The sequence below is a fragment of the Ornithorhynchus anatinus genome, chromosome 3, assembly GCF_004115215.2.
Source record: "Ornithorhynchus anatinus isolate Pmale09 chromosome 3, mOrnAna1.pri.v4, whole genome shotgun sequence".
In the NCBI taxonomy this organism is placed as follows: domain Eukaryota; kingdom Metazoa; phylum Chordata; class Mammalia; order Monotremata; family Ornithorhynchidae; genus Ornithorhynchus; species Ornithorhynchus anatinus.
This window is the reverse complement of record NC_041730.1, coordinates 67628760-67645777: the sequence shown is the minus strand read 5'-3', so window position 1 is coordinate 67645777 and position 17018 is coordinate 67628760. Positions and strand designations below refer to the sequence as shown.

At 40.0% G+C, this 17018-nt stretch overlaps 1 protein-coding gene across 1 annotated transcript in view; it reads right to left on the bottom strand.

The window, feature by feature from the left end:
• Window positions 1-17018, bottom strand: part of DCC (DCC netrin 1 receptor) — a 644354-nt gene that overhangs the window by 548144 nt on the left and 79192 nt on the right. The window contains 1 exon segment of the mRNA XM_039911321.1: window positions 4056-4340. Coding sequence (XP_039767255.1) covers window positions 4056-4340 — 285 coding nt within the window.

Sequence of the window (17018 nt, the reverse complement as noted above, 5' to 3'; positions counted from 1 at the left end):
AAAACAGCACATTGTATTAAAGGGGAAAGAGGTAGAATATAAAATGTATTTTACTAAAATATTGGGTGCTGTCTTACATGTGACAAAACACCAACTGTTTCTTTTATCTTGTTGCTCCAATTTTTAATTCATTTTAATGAATGTTTACCCCTCTATAAGCTCCCTGGGTGCCGGGATCATGTATTCCAATTCTATTGTATTGTATACTCCCATACACTTAGTTCGATGCTCTGCACACAGCAAGCACTCAAATACCATTGATTGGTCGATTTGTGTCTATTGCATTTTGGGCCTTTCTCAATAAATGAAGTACCACTTATAATTCAGACACCTCTATTCAAAGAAATATACATTAAAAAGTGCAACTGATTCCCCAACCACAGTTTTATCCATATTGTGTTTGGTAAATTTTCAATGTTGCCAAAAACCAAAGAAAATAGAGGCTAAAAAATAATGAGGATAAATAACTTGAGCAGTCAGTATTAATGTCTTAACATAGGGCTATTATTATTTGAAAATAGAAAATTAACAATTTTGAGACAATGAATTATCCAACTGGAACTTTCTCAAGTTTTTCTTCTTTTTTTTCTTTCATTTCAATACACAACCGATTTGTTGTAAGCCATGTTTGGGATGTGTTACACTTATACATTAAATCATTTCTCTTTATGCTGATTGAAGAAGCATAAGGATACTGAGAACTCCTCTCTGCATATAGTAAGCACTCAGTATTCATTTAATCATATTTATTCAGCGCTAACTATATGCAGAGCATGTACTAAGTCCTTGGGAGAGTACAATATAACAATAAAGAGACACATTCTCTACCCACAATAAATACCATGATTGATTGATTGTTACTGCAGAATGATATCCCCATTTTAGATTTCATTTTTGAATGCATTTAGTGTAGAAAAATAACAAGATGTGCCATGAAATCAAGTCTTCTTAACACGTTTCCTTTTCTTTCCAACTATTTCATTAATAGTCTCAAGACCCCTAAAAAGAATAGCTGCATCCCCAAACCTAAATCCTAGCAGCTATAAGTACTTTCTGTTATGAAATGAACAGGGCTCACCACATAGCAAACATAGCACTCAGCACTTAACAAATATCATTATTATTATTATAGCATTCCAAAATGGTTAAAAAGGAGTTTTCTCTTTGCAATTCTGTTCAGAAACACAGAAAGGAGACACACTGTTGGATAACACAGAGGGGCAGTGTGGCTTAGTGGAAAGAGCCTGGGCTTGGGAGTCAGAGATTGTGGGTTCTAATCCTGGCTCCGCGACTTGTCAGCTGTGTGACTTTGTGCAAGTCACTTCACTTCTCTGTGCCTCAGTTACCTATTTGTAAAATGGGGATTAAGACTGGGAGCCCCACGTGGGACAACCTGTACTTTGTATCTGCTCCGATGCTTAGAACAGTGTTTGGCACATAGTAAGTGCTTAACAAATATCATTATTATTATTATTATAACATTCAGCGTGCAACTGGAAAGGCAATTGTACTAAAGAATCAAGCCATCATTGGCATCTACTGAGCACTTTACTGTGTGCAGAATACTGGACTAAGCACTTGGGAAAGTACAGTACAACAAAGTATACATGTTCCCTGCCCAGAATGGCCTTTCGGGTCTATAGTATAGAGTCTGCCCTCTGCAACATCCAATCCTTACAAGCACGGCAGCATAGTGTAGTGGATAGAGCAGAGGCTTGGCAGTCAGAAGGTCATGGGTTCTAATCTAGGCTCCGTTACTTGTCTGCTGTGTAACCTTGGGTTAGTCACTTAATTTCTCTGTGCCTCAGTTACCTTATCTGTACAAAAATGGGGATTAAGAATGTGTGCCCAGTGAAGTTCGGAGACTGCGTCCAACCTAACATATCTACCACAGCCCTTACGACAATGCTTGGCACAGAGTAAGTGTTTAACAAGTACAATACTCATTATTATTCACACAGCTCCTTGTGAAAACTCACTGAGAGTAATTTTTGCCCAAAGCCCTCCTTCATATTTGTCTTGTCTTATGCTGTCGAGGCATCTCCGACCTGCAATGACTCCATGGACATCTCTCCCACAATGCCCCATTCTCCATCTGCAATCATTCTGGCAGTGGATCCATAGAGCTTCCTTGGTAACAATACAGAAGTGTTTTACCATTGCCACCTTCCCTGCAGTAAACTTGAGTCTTCACTCTCGACTCTCTCCCAGGTCTCTGCTGCCTAGCACAAGTGAGTTCTGACTTGTAGCAGATTGCCTTCCTCTCACTAGCCTCTTTCCAAGCTAGGAATGGAGTGGTATATGTTGACTCTCCCTCCCATAGCCGAGACTGGTAAAGGACTGGAAACTCTCCAGGTGTGATCCTGAGAGGGGACTTCATATTTGGGAAAAGTGAAATTTCTCACTAAATCAATTCCATGGTATTTCTGGCCTTTTTCCTTATCAATTTCATTTCTAGTGTTAATGACAGAATATAAAATCAACACTGCCCTAAAATCTGGGTTGGAAGATCTTGGAGGCAGGGATTGTGTCTATCAACACTACTACATTTTACTTTTCAAAGTGGTTAGGATAGTGCTCTGCACACAGAAAGTACTCAATTTCACTGAATGATTGATAGTGAGCAAAATCATATTTCCAACCAGGAGAAGTTAATTCTAGTCACACTTGCATCACTTGCATTTGAACTATATATTCAATCTGTCACATAATCCTGTCACTTTTACATTCACAACATTGCTAAAATCTCTCCTTTTCCCTCCATCCAAAGTGCTACTTCACTGAACCAAGCACTTATTCTATCTTGCCTTGATACTGAACCAGACTCTGCTCTGACCTCCTTGCCTCCTGTCTTTCCCCACTCCAGTTCATACTTGTCTCTGCTGCCCAGATCATTTTTCTAAGAAAACATTCAGTCCAAATCTCCCCTTTCCTCAAGAATCTCCAGTGGTTGTCCATCCACCTCCAAATCAAACAGAAATGCCTTACCATTGGCTTTAAGGCACTCAGTCAGTTTACCCCCTTCTATATTATCTTGATGATTTACTACTACAACCTAGCCAGCCTGCATACTACACTGCTCAAAAATCAACTTACTGTATCTCGATCTTGTCCATCTTGGCACCGAACCCTCACCCATGTCCTCCCTCTGGCTTGTAATGCTCCCTGCCTACATATACTCATTTCACCATTCTCTCCACCTTCAACGCCTTATTAAAATCACACCTTCTCCAAGAAGCTTTCCCCAGTTAATCCCTCTTTTTCCCTACTCCTTCTCTCCCTTATGTGTCACCTATGCACTTGGATCTTTACCCATTAAGCATTTGATATTTGCCCCACTTTAAACCCATAACAGCCTTAATTCATTTACTTATATTAAAATCTGTCTCCCACTCTAGAATGTAAGTTATTTGCCGGCAGGGAGTGTGTCCACCAATTCTGTTGTATCGTATGTACTCTCCCAAGCACTTAGGAAGTGCACACAGTAAGTACCACTGATTGATTTGGTTTAGTTCAAATTGCTGCAGGAAGTAGACATTCTTCCCATGAACTTCTATCGTTTTTAAACAAATTTAAATCCTGGACATTCACCTAGATTGTGACCTTTATTTTAATTTGACCAATTTAGAAGCATGGAACTTTGGGTACTCTTTCTACACAGACATCTATTTACTATTTTCACTCTCATTTTAACCTCTGGACTAACTGGAAGCAAGAAGGAGAGGTTGTCTCTGACAGGATATTTTCTATCCATTAAGAATTATAGCACAGTTTGCGATCACTTATAAATGAGCAGATATGTGGTTTTATAGCTTGTTAATTATAAAGGTAAGGGACTACTTTATTGTAACCCATGTGAAAGGTTCAGTAGCTAAGAAATTTGGGGTTCTAGAATGAAGGAATTCGGCATTCAGAGATGGAAAACTTTTATGGTATCTATCAACCAGTGCCAAAGAGAATGAGATGCAAACAGGTATGGATACCAGGGCCTGAAATTACTTCATGTAAAGACGATCTCTATCCCATAAAATGGCAATAGGAGAAGAATTCCATACCTGACAAAATTCTGACTTCTGCATCATTTCCACTTCTCAAACTAGCCGGATTTTTGGCAAGGCATCTGTAGATCCCACTGTCGCTTGTTTGAAGTCTACTAATCTGTAAAGCTCCAGAGGGTAAGACAATTATCCGCGTGTCACTAGGATTTAGGATCAGGTCCTCCTGGTTCTTCTGCCAGTGGATGTTTGGCATAGGTTCTCCAACTACTTCACACTTCAGTAGCACTGTGTCTCCCATGAAGGCTGTGACAGATTCTGTCTGAGAAAGAAACCTCAGTGGTCCTGGGAAGAAAAATAAAAAGTAATGTCAAAAAGGAAATTACAGGATGTAGGTGCAGAAAACATAAATGGCTTATTCTTTTGCTTTTTTTTTATTTTGCTAATCATCCATTCTCAAAAACTCTTATTTCCTCAAGGTTTAGGGGTCATAGTGACTGCTAAATGACTTGAAGAATGTCATTAATGAGTACAGTTTAGGGAAAGAAAATATGTATTGCCCAAGTAGAAAAAAGCAAACTGCTACCATTCAGGGCCAGCTTAAATAGCACATTTAGTTTTCCTATCACAGGAGGGTTATGTACTTGACAAATCCCACGGTAAGGAAAACTCAAGTTACAGCACAGGCATACCGTGTTCATGAATGCAAGAGTCAAATGTATCATATATACTCCATTGCTTCCTCTATCTATAAGCGTTTGCCTCCCCTGCTAAGCAGTTAGGTTCTTGAGTGCCCAACTTTATTCAGCTTCCATCCCTGACCCAATCTCAAGACTTTCCCAGAATCCAAGGATTATTATTATTTTTTTGTTTTTTTAATTGTATTGAAGTGCTTATTCTCTGCCAGGTGCTGTAGTAAGTGCTGGGGAAGATACAAGGTAATCAGATTGGACACAGTTCATGTCCCACAAGAGGCTTACAGTCTTGGTCCCCATTTTACAGGTGGGGTAACTAAGGTATGGAGAATTATTTTGCACAAACAAGTAGAGAGTGCAGATTAGAATGCAGGTGTTTCTAACTCACAGGTCCAAGCTCTATTTACTAGGTTATGGTGCTTCTCATTGACAGTTAGAAGTGAGAAACTACCAAAGTTTCTGTGTATAAACTGTCAATCATGTATTTAATCATGCAAAATTTCAGGCCAATCAGAAAGGATGCACTCTAAACAAATTTCAACCAAGTGATCATTTCTCTGTTTTTTGACTTCATGAGTCTAGGATCATTAACAGCAGGTGGAATATATTTGTTTTTTTAATTTTGTTTTTTTGGCAAAAGTACATGCAATTCATCAGGTGTAAGCAGGGTCTATGTAGTAACCCATTAGGTCTCCCTTTTATTTCCATCTTTCTCATTCTGTAGTTATTCTGCAATGACACAGATGCTCCACTATATGTTATTTGTTTTGATATCAAAATGGTGGAAGACATAACCAAAAAATTATCCGAAGTACATAAACTTAATTTAAAGAATATATGCCAGGCAATCATTCATATAATCACACTTACTGAGTGATTACTGTGTGCAAAGCACTGTACTAAGCACTTGAGAGAGTAAGATATAACAATAAACAGATACATTCCCAGCTCACAACAATACCTATGGGGCAGTATGTATGAATCATATTGGAATAGATGAAGGCACTAGATGATGAGTATTCGGGAAAACACAGGGTCCTTAAGGTGCATCAACCTATTTTCCTCTCAACTCTACAGATTTATTTGCACTCACTACATTTCAATTTTGTTCAGTTCTTCCAGGCACACATTTAAAGTAAAAATCTATATCTCCAGTAGATCTACTACTGGATGAGGACCAGAAAGATCAATTAATGTGTGCAATGGTTCATTGACCAGAGGCCTACTTGCAGACTTTTTCTTGCACAGTTTTGAGTCTAACAAGGCTCCACTTCTGACACACCTCTAGGGTGTACCATAACTACTAGAAATTTAACTGACCACCTTCAAAATCCTCCATTCACCTGACATTCAACTTAGTTAAACAGTACATATTCCATTTAATTAGTTAAAATGTGTTCTGGCTCTGGTGCAGAATTTGGATAAATGGATCTGTCTTTGTCCTCACAGTATTTTCCATTAAATAACCTAATTTTACCTGGATTCTTTGATTGAAAGTTACTTGGGGACAGAGTATGCTTTTTACCTCAAATACTGTCAAGTATCTTGTAGAGTGATCTGAACAAAATAAGTAAGCAACCTGGTCTAGTGGAAAGAATACAGCCCTGGGACTTAGAGGACCTGGATTCTAATCCTGACTCAGGTGCTTGCCTGCTGTCTGACCTTGAGCAAGTCAATTTACCTCCCTGTGCCTCAGTTTCCTCATCTGTAAAATGCAGATTCATTACCTGATCTATTTTGTACTACGACTGTGAGCCCATATGGGATAGGGACTGTGTCCAAGCAGATCATTTTGTATTTACTTCAGGCTTAGTAGAGTTAGTACTTGGCACATAGTAAGCGCCTAACCAATACCACAATTATTATTAAAGTAGGTGCTCAATAAATAATACTATTGCTGCTGATCATGACAGAATTTGACATGGTAATCCTAGTAGCTAGCTTGTCGAGGGCAGGGAATATGTCTGTTTATTGTAATACTGTACTCTCCCGAGTGCTTAGTACAGTGTTCTGCACACAGTAAGTGCTCAGTAAATATGACTAAATGAATAGCCCTCTCAGTGAATTTCAGTGAGCTGAGAAATAGCAAAGCCAGCATTCAGGATTCTAAATCTACATGGATTTATATCACTTTTTATTTTTTAAAAATGAATTGTTTGGAACTCTATTTGTAGCTTGTCTGTTGGAAGCAAATGTTTATAAATCCCCCACCCCACACCCAAAATAAAATCAACTCGTGTGGACATAAAACTTTAACTGGATAGAAATAAGGATGTTGTCTTTTTTATGGTGTTTTAAGTACTTACTATGCACCAGGCACTGTACTACAAATTAATCGGGGTGGACACTGTCCAAGACCCACAATGGGGCTCTCAGTTCTAATCCCCATCTTACAGATGAGGTAACTGAGGCAAGGAAAAGCGAGTGACTCGCCCAAAGTCACAAAGCAGACAAGAGGCAAACCTGGGATTAGAATCAGGTCCTTTTGACTCTTAAACTGCGCTCTATCCATGGCAATGCTGCCATCCTCTTCCATTCTGGCTCTGGAAGGCATAGCAATGTTTCTTCCAAAACCAGGGAGAGAGACACTTCTGTCTCCACATCCCCATCGTCAGATATGAAACCAGTTGCAGAGTAAAAAGCATTTCCTTCCAGGGTATTGGCGGTTTCCTTACCCACCAACCACTGAGCGGCAGCCCGTTATATCTCACACTGACATATGGAGAAGATATCAAAAAGGCAGCGTGAGGATTGCCAGAGCTCCAGAAGCAGAATATATGGAAGAACACAGCTCCTGCTTCCCTCTTGGCCAAGCTCCAAACAGCTTGTTCCCTCAGTCTGCATACTGTGGTTCATGCTGAATGGCATCTCTATGCTTGAGCTCTGAGAACTCTAGTCTTCCCGCTGCACAAGTCTGCAAAGAGTTTACCTCGGATTTTTTCTGGAATCTGGTGGGGAGAATTGATTTCATTATATTTTATTTAATAATAACTCAATGAAAATTAACAAAATAAAAATGATGAAATATATCCTTTTTTTTGTGTGTATGAGAATCATTTAAGGCCTCAGTTCAATCCAGAGGATTTGTGCATACTTTGTTCATGGTAAAATTCAGGTACAATCATAACTAAGCATACACAAAATTGAAACAACTCTAGCATATATTTAAATGAACAATGACAATACACCACGTGCTCAAATGGTAACTGTAAATGTACTAGCAAATATTAAGCTAATGGATGCATATATATTATATAAATTAATATTGCTATGTATTTAGTATATAATTAAAGGTATGTTTACACCAAAATAGCTCGTTTTCTCTCTCCCTTCCTTTCTAAGACTATTTGTGGTTGCACAAGTGTGTACGCTTATATTTGAAGGAATTTCTCACCTCATTTTTTCACCCTCCCCAAAATGAGGAACATAGGCTTTCTAAGTCATATATTTTAAGCAATTAGTCTACTATTAAAAAGCAGTTAGATGGTGCACATGAAAAGATTAATATCTACCATACCAGCAGCCAAACAATAAGAGTAAAATGTCTGATAGTATAATAGTAATAATAATAATGGTATTTGTTAAGCACTTACTATGTGCCAGGCCAGCACTAAATACTGAAGTAATAATACCTTGATTCACTATAGTGCTTTCATTACCAAAGCACACTCACATTAGTTCATTTAAACCCTCACAACAACTCTGTGAGGTAGGGAGACAAGGCAGATATTACTACCTCAATTACAGAGGGGGAAATTGAGGTACAGAGAAGTTAAGTGACTTGACAATGGTCACACGGCAGGCTAATGGCACAGCTCTGACTTGAACTCGGGTCCTCCGGCTTCTAGACCGATGCCCTGATGCTTCATCACACTGCTTTCCCTATGATTTTAAATGGCCACTATGGCTTGTACAAGAAATAACATCTAGTTAATATTCTTAATATACCTCCTACTTTTTTTACATTTTCACTATCAATCAACACTTATGCAACACTACTTAGACTTCTCTACCCAGACTTCTCTATCACCGTGGATGGCACGACCATCCTTCCCGTCCCGCAGGCCCGCAATCTCGGTGTCATCCTTGACTCGTCCCTCTCGTTCACCCCACACATCCTATCCGTTACCAAGACCTGCCGGTTTCACCTCTACAATATCGCCAAGATCCGCCCTTTCCTCTCCACCCAAACGGCTACCTTACTGTTACGGACTCTCGTTATATCCCGGCTAGACTACTGTGTCAGCCTTCTCTCTGACCTCCCTTCCTCCTCTCTCGCCCCGCTCCGGTCTATTCTTCACTCCGCTGCCCGGCTCATCTTCCTGCAGAAACGATCTGGGCATGTCACTCCCCTTCTTAAACAACTCCAGTGGTTGCCTATCGACCTCCGCTCCAAACAAAAACTCCTCACTCTAGGCTTCAAGGCTCTCCATCACCTTGCCCCTTCCTACCTCTCCTCCCTTCTCTCTTTCTACCGCCCACCCCGCACGCTCCGCTCCTCTGCCGCCCACCTCCTCGCCGTCCCTCGGTCTCGCCTATCCCGCCGTCGACCCCTGGGTCACGTCCTCCCGCGGTCCTGGAACTCCCTCCCTCCTCACCTCCGCCAAACTGATTCTCTTTCCCTCTTCAAAACCTTACTTAAAAATCACCTCCTCCAAGAGGCCTTCCCAGACTGAGCTCCTCTTCCCCCTCTACTCCCTCTGCCATCCCCCCTTTACCTCTCCGCAGCTAAAGCCTCATTTTCCCCTTTTCCCTCTGCTCCTTCACCTCTCCCTTCCCATCCCCACAGCACTGTACCCGTCCGCTCAACTGTATATATTTTCGTTACCCTATTTATTTTGTTAATGAATTGTACATCGCCTTGATTCTATTTAGTTGCCATTGTTTTTACGAGATGCTCTTCCCCTTGACGCTGTTTATTGCCATTGTTCTTGTCTGTCCGTCTCCCCCGATTAGACCGTAAGCCCGTCAAACGGCAGGGACTGTCTCTATCTGTTGCCGACTTGTTCATCCCAAGCGCTTAGTACAGTGCTCTGCACATAGTAAGCGCTCAATTAATACTATTGAATGAATGAATGAATACTTAGTGAATTTATATTTCCTGCAGAACACTGTACTGTGCACCTACGAGAGGACAATACAGTTAATTGACAAATTCTCTATCCTTGTGTTTGGAAAGATGACTTTTTACGGATGATTCTAGTTTATATTGCAAGTCCCTTCCCTGTAAAAATGCAATATTTATCATTCCCTGTCATTGGAAAAATTCCATAAACTATGTATAATGTAATTAACTACTGGCTTCATTACCAGAATGCCAATAGGTTTTATATGAATCTGCTGGCACTGTCAAAGGATGCGAACTGCAAATAGCAAAGGTAGTCGCACATTTGACATCTTCCTTTTTTTTGGTACAAAAAGTAAAGTTAAAATCATTAAGGCAAAGAATGGAAAGCAGTTAAAGCTACAGAAACATCTAAAAACAATGTTTGTGGAGTATAATGAGAAGAACTACAATCACAACAATAATAGAGGTAGTTCCCATTAAATTCCTTCAAAAAAGTTGATAGACAACTCCTTTAATTCAAAAATTAAGCAATACTGGAAATAAAGCATTTCATAATCCAGGTTTATTCCAGGATTTTCTCTGGAAGCCTCCTTTCCAGCTAACCTTTTTTTTTTTAATTTAATCAGAAAAAGCCATGCTCGTCTGATTTGCCTTTCAGCGCAGTTGGCAAACTATCAGGATCCCAATCTCTCCTACATAAGGCCTAATTATTAAGTAATTAAAGTTCACTTAATAAAAAGGCTTATCATTTGGGGGACAGACCTTGGGGTTTGGAACATGCGTCATTATTAAATATTCAGCAATTTAGTAATAGTACAATTGCCAGAGGTAAGGCATTTTAAATGCTTTGTTTGTTTCAAATTAAAGCCTGTAAGGTTACTGCACAAAGTAAGACCTTTTTTTACTTCTAATTCATATAGTAGCCGAAAGGCATGGAGTGAAGGTAATCAAAAGTGTAATTCGCTTTGGTTCAGTTCCAGCAAGGCTAACTGAAGATAAACAGTGAAGGTGGACAATAAAATATTTCAGAATCCACTTTCTAATTTCCTTTCTCTTAATTATCACTCTTTTCCACAATTAAGTGATGCTTTTATCCAGATAAAATGCAGGCACTGCAGTCTCGGAGGGAAGCATGATCCAATGGATATACTGATAAAAGGCACAATCCCTCAATCAGTCATATTTATTGAGCACCTACAGTGTGCAGAGCACTCTTTTAAGTGCTTGAGAGGGTACCATATAACAGAGTTGGTTTACACATTCCTTCCCACAACAGGTTTACAGTCTAAAGGGGTAGGCAGACATTAATACAAATGAATAAACTACAGGTACGTACATGAGTGCTGTGGGGCTGAAGGAGGGGTGGGAAGGGGGAGCAAATCCAAACGCAAGGGTGATGCAGAAGGGAGTGGGAGAAACAGAAATGAAGACTGGAGGTTCTTGAGGAATGGGGAAACATGGACTGAATGTTTTTGTAGAAAAGTGATCTGTGCATTAGAGTGAAGTAAGGACTGAAGTGGGGAGAGACAGGAAAGTTGATACTGTAACCAAGGCAGAATAGGATAAGTGCTTGTAAAGCGTTTAACATGAAAACCTAGGAGGCTTTCAGACTAGTAGAGATGCAATTACAGTCCACAAGGGGATCATAGTCTTCAGGGAGAAATGGACATTAAAGTGGCTTATGCACAGAGGAAATAGTTCAGCCAATTCTAGAATTTATAAACTTATTTCCACACTCCTTAGCAGTCATGAGGATGGCCACTTTTTTATTTATCTAGCTGTAAATATTTTTATATTTATATTTGCCTCTTCAACTAAAATGTAAAGTCATTCTGGGCTTCCAAAACCTAGTACAGGACATTACCTCAGGTGGGTTCTTAATAAACACACTTACTACTATTGGTAATGATGGAGTAGGTAGCATTGCTTCCTTCTGAGGTTTTATCAAATGACCTAAAGAATGATTATACATAACCCCTGTCTTGAAGAAAAAAGATGTTTTCACCAAAATCTTTCATGAAGGTTTTCACCTTGAAAAGGGGTGCATATAATCTAATCAAAACACAGCATGGAGTAGTTCTTAAGTTTGTGATTAGTTCACAGTTCCTCACATCTGTCTGAATAAGCTAGGTGTGAACAAATACTGTAGTCATTTCTTTTCAGTGGTCGGGAAACCATTTGTATTGGAATGCTACTAAAATTTTTTTCATACATCAAAATTCCTAGAAGCTCAAAGTGCTTCAGAGGCATCCTAAATAGTAATTTTATAGGAGATGTCAAAACAGTGCTCAGATGTTGCTGCAATAATAGGGAGGTTGGAAAGGTAATTATCCCCAGAGAAGTGGTTATGTGAATGTCTAAATTCATGTAGCAAAAACCCCTAAGGGGCTAAGTCTAGAGGTCAGTGTTCTATCAAGGAGGCAAAAATGTCTCCTGATTATCTCATTAATATTTGTGATTTGTTACGGTAAAAAAACACAAACTATTTGTAGTGTAGCTATGTAGTAAACAAAGGCCTGAGAACAGGGCTGCAATTAACTGTCAATATGTTTGGCCTTGTTCTATCAATTGAAAGGATTTCTCCAGTCAATTATATCCTTACTAAACTCTGCAGTAGATTGCTAACCTGGAACCAGTGGAGGAAACACAATTATTCAGTGCAATGAACAGCAGAGGGAAAAAGGTGCAAGCACTAGGTCTTAATTTTAGTGTACAGTTAGTGAGAACTTTAAACCAACAATAGTTTTACAGCAAATCTACCAAATTAGCACAATTTTACCTCTCATTCTAGACACAGTGAAACTAACAGAACCGAAGCAGCTATCACTTCTGCAGGTCCCGGGCTGTTGTCGGGTTCTGCAATCGCCTTCCCACCGCAGCGTTTCGACACCTTCCACACCCATTGGTGAGTCCCCCTCTGATTTACAAGATGGCCAGTTTCTGGGAGTGAGAGGACCTGGGTTCTTTTTCTGGCTCTACCACTTCTCTGCTGTGGGGGTGAGACCTTAGACAAAGCATTTAGCTTCTCTGTGTTTCCGTTACTTCACCTGTAAAATGGGGAGTAAGACTGTGAGTCCCATGTGGGATAGGGACCGTGTCTAACCTGATTAGCTTGTATCTACCCCAGTGATTAGTACAATACACATTAAAAACATATGCCTTCAGATGCCATTTTGGAAATGTTAGATCTTGCATCACATTGAGGGTGGTGGCAGTAAAGACTCTAACCTCAGTACCCATAATGTTCTGAAGAGGACCCTTCCAGTGGAATAATAAATATAGATTAAAAGCTTCTGGGAAGTCTATCAACTTTAGATTTTCATTCAGAAATACATATTGGGATAAAATCGAAGCTAATGAAATACATCGGCCAATACCATACAGTGAAAATGAAAAAAAAACCCAACATCAAAAAGGGAATTTCATTCGGCACTAAAACTGGATGACTTCGAAGAACATTTGACAGAGTTGTTCCCAGAGTCTAGATACCTATTTCAATCACCAAACGTTAGGGGTCTGACCTAATGCAAAGGGCACAGAAATGACAGAAAGGGCTGGTAATCCAGAGCACAACACATTTCATATTCAAGACAGAACCGAGTTGAAGAAAGAGAGCTGGCATAAGCAAGCTAAAATGAAAAATGACCACCCCACCATCTCTTCATTTTTACAATAATCAGTCATATCTACCTTAATGTAGATCACTTTTCCCCAAGAAATTACACAGCTCAAGTGAAATGTCAAAAAGATGGGGAAGAACTTATCCTGCTTCTGAAGAAATCACTGCACCCCTAGTAATATTTGGACATCTGATATCCTCATATGGTAAATAAACTGGTTCAGGCTTTAAATGGGCAAGTTCAGACACAAGATATTTTTTGCTGCTTATTAAGGTAGGAAATTTCCCTAAGAGAAGGAAGATGTTCCTGCAGTTCACATTCTCCTGGTTCAGCAGCAAAAGCAATTGACAGCAAATCTCTGTGACCTCCTCATATATCTCATCATCATCAACATATATTTACTAAGCACCTGCTGGGATAATAGAACTGAACTAAGTACTACAGGGATTCACCATGTGAAAAAAACACAGCTCTTGCTTATCCACAGAGTTACTTCGGATAGAGACCATAGATAGATACAGATATCTATATATCTATGCATATAGATATATATAAAGATACCATTCAGATAGTCATTTGAGTGGTAAAAATGCCTCAACTGCAAATCAGAGTCCAGAGAATTGGAACAATTGTTTTCAACCCACTGAGTGACAAGCCTATAAATTTCAAACAAAAAGAACACAAATGTGAACACAATTCAAAGTTATTGCCATGAGCATTTGTAGACACTGTGTGTATGCCGCCACTTGAGTTTTTGTATTTTTCCCAAATTTCATTACTGTAAATGCAGTCTGACTGCATAAAGTGATAATGTGATAATGAGTTGCGTATTAAAGGATAGGAAAAACAGGGCCTTGGACAATGCAGGATCTAAGATGAAAGGTGGGAGTCAATTGCTATCCCTAAACCAGTCTAGCACACTGTAATCAGGAGTGTCTCTGTTGAAGCAGGGACAAGATCAAGAATGATATAAGCAACAGCAAAACCAACAACAGGTTCTACAAACAGGAGAGCAGTCTCTGTGCGTACTCAATGCCACTGTGAGATTTGTGTTGGCATTTTTACTCACGCACACACACACGTATATACGCTCACTCACATTGAATTTCACCATCAGTGGGTTTTTTATGCGAAGGAGAGCTATATTCTTAGGATAGGAAAGGATCAAAGTTTGATAGAGTAATGGGAAGGGTTGACAAAGGCTTTAAATGGGAGATTAGCAGTGGTGGAGCACAAAAAAAGGAGTGAGTCTGTAAGGTAGTAATGGAACTAGTTGTTGGAAGATCTTGAAATCCTTAATCAATAGTTAGATCCTTTAACTAAAGAGTGGCAGGGAGCGAATACAGGGTTCTGGGAAAGAATGTCTTCAGGCTAAAGTGTTTCTTCAGGAGGGTGGTTTTGGTCGCCATATTTAAAACAGATTGTAGAGAGGTTAAACTAATTGGAACAAGTTGGCCAGGAGGACATTACACTAGACTTGGAGAGATGCATCAATAGAATCTGATTATGTATTGTAACCAGGAGAGAGAACATGAGATACAGAGTGTGGGGAAATGATAGGAAATAATCATGACATGATTTTTGACATGATGAGCAATCAACCAATAGTATTTGCTGAGCATCTATTAAGCACATACACTTGCACGAAAACTTAGGAAAATGCAATAGAATTAGGAGACAAGATGCTTGCTCTCAAGGAGTTTATAATCTTGTGGGGAAGACTAACACTAACTAAAAATAAAGAGAAGGAAAAACGGGGGATATGTACATATCTATGCTTAACTAATAGGGTATGTAAGACATAGGCATAAGTGCTACATAATGTTGTATTTGGTGCTGAAGTAATAGATGGGGGATGTAAGGTGGGGAGAGAGAATTTCATTAAGGAAGGACTCCTGAAGAAGATGCAACTTCAGAGGACTTGGGAGATGGGGAGAGCAGTGGTCTGATGGAAGTGAAAGGGGAAGGAGTTCCAAACGGGGGAGGGTATAAGCAATGGACTGGAAGGAAGACCTGAGAATGAGGTAAAATATAGGTTAGCTTAAGGAAGATTACAAGTTAGGGTGAAATGGCAGAAAGGAGTTGAAATGTAGGAGGGAGAAAACTGATTAGTAATAATAATATTGGTATTTGTTAAGCACTTACTATGTGCAAAGCACTGTTCTAAGCTCTGGGGTAGATACAGGGTAATCAGGTTGTCCCATGTGAGGCTCACAGTTAATCCCCATTTTACAGATGAGGTAACTGAGGCATAGAGAAGTTAAGTGACTTGCCCACAGTCACACAGCTGACAAGTGGCAGAGCCGGAATTCGAACCCATGACCTCTGACTCCCAAGCCCGGGCTCTTTCCACTGAGCCAAGCTGCTTCTCTAATGTCAAGAGTTTCTGCTTGATCAATCAATCATTCAGTTGTATTTACTGAGCCCTTACTGTGTGCAGGGAGAGCAGTACTAAGTGCTTGGGACAATTCAATATAACACACCGTGGGCACATTACCTGCCCAAAATGAGCTTACAGTCTATAGGGGGAAACAGATATTAATATAAGTAAAACTAGAGATATGTGCATATGTGCTGTGCGAAAGCAACTCCAAGTGCAAGGATGATGCACAAGGGAGTGAAAGAAGCAGAAACGAGGGCTTAAACAGGGAATACCTCTTGTTGAAGCTATGCTTTTAAAAAGGTTTTGAAGCTAAGGAGAGTGATCATCTGTCATGAAGAGGGGATGCATTCCAGGACAGAGGCAGAACACTGGCTACAGCATAGATGTGATTGAGGTACAGCAAGCAGTTTGTCATTAGAGTGAAGTGTGCAGGCTGGGTTGTAGTAAGACTGTAGTCAGATGAGGTAGGAGGGAGCAAGGTGACTAAGTGGTTTAAAACCATTATAAGAAGTTTCTACTGAACATGGAGGTGGATAGGAAACCACTGGATATTCTTGAGTGGGGAAACATGGACTGAACATTTTTGTAGAAAAATGATCCAGGCAGCAGACTGAAGTAGACTGGAGTGGGGAGAGAGGGGTGACAGAGAGATCAGCAAGGGAGGCTGATACAGGAATCAAGGAGGGATAGAATAAGTGCTTGGATTAAAGTGGTAGCAGTTTTGATGGAGAGGAAAGGGTGGATTTTAGGGATGGTGTGAAGATTTAAATGGCAGGATTTGGAGACAGACTGTATATGTGGATTGACTAAGAGAGATGAGTTGAGGAAAACACCAAAGTTATGGGTTTGTGAGATGGGGAGGCTGGTGGTGATGTCTACAGTGATGGGGAAGTCATGGAGAGAACATGGTTTGGGTGGGAAGATAAGGACTTCTGCTTTGGACATGGTAGGTTTGAGGTGTCTGCAGAACATCCAAGCAGAGATGTCTTGATGGCAGGAGGAATTGTAAGACTGCAGAGGAAAGACATCAGGACTGGAGATGGAGATTTTGGAATCGTCCACCTAGAAGAGAGTAGTTGTTGAAAGGCATGGAAGTGAATAAATTCTCCATGGGACTTGGTTTACAGGGAGAATAGAAAGGTACCCAAAACTGAGCCTTGAAGGACTCCTATAGGTAGGAGGTGGGAGGCAGAGGAAGAGCCCATGAACAAGACAGAAAATTAGTGGCCAAAGAGATAGGAAAGGAACTAGAAAAGG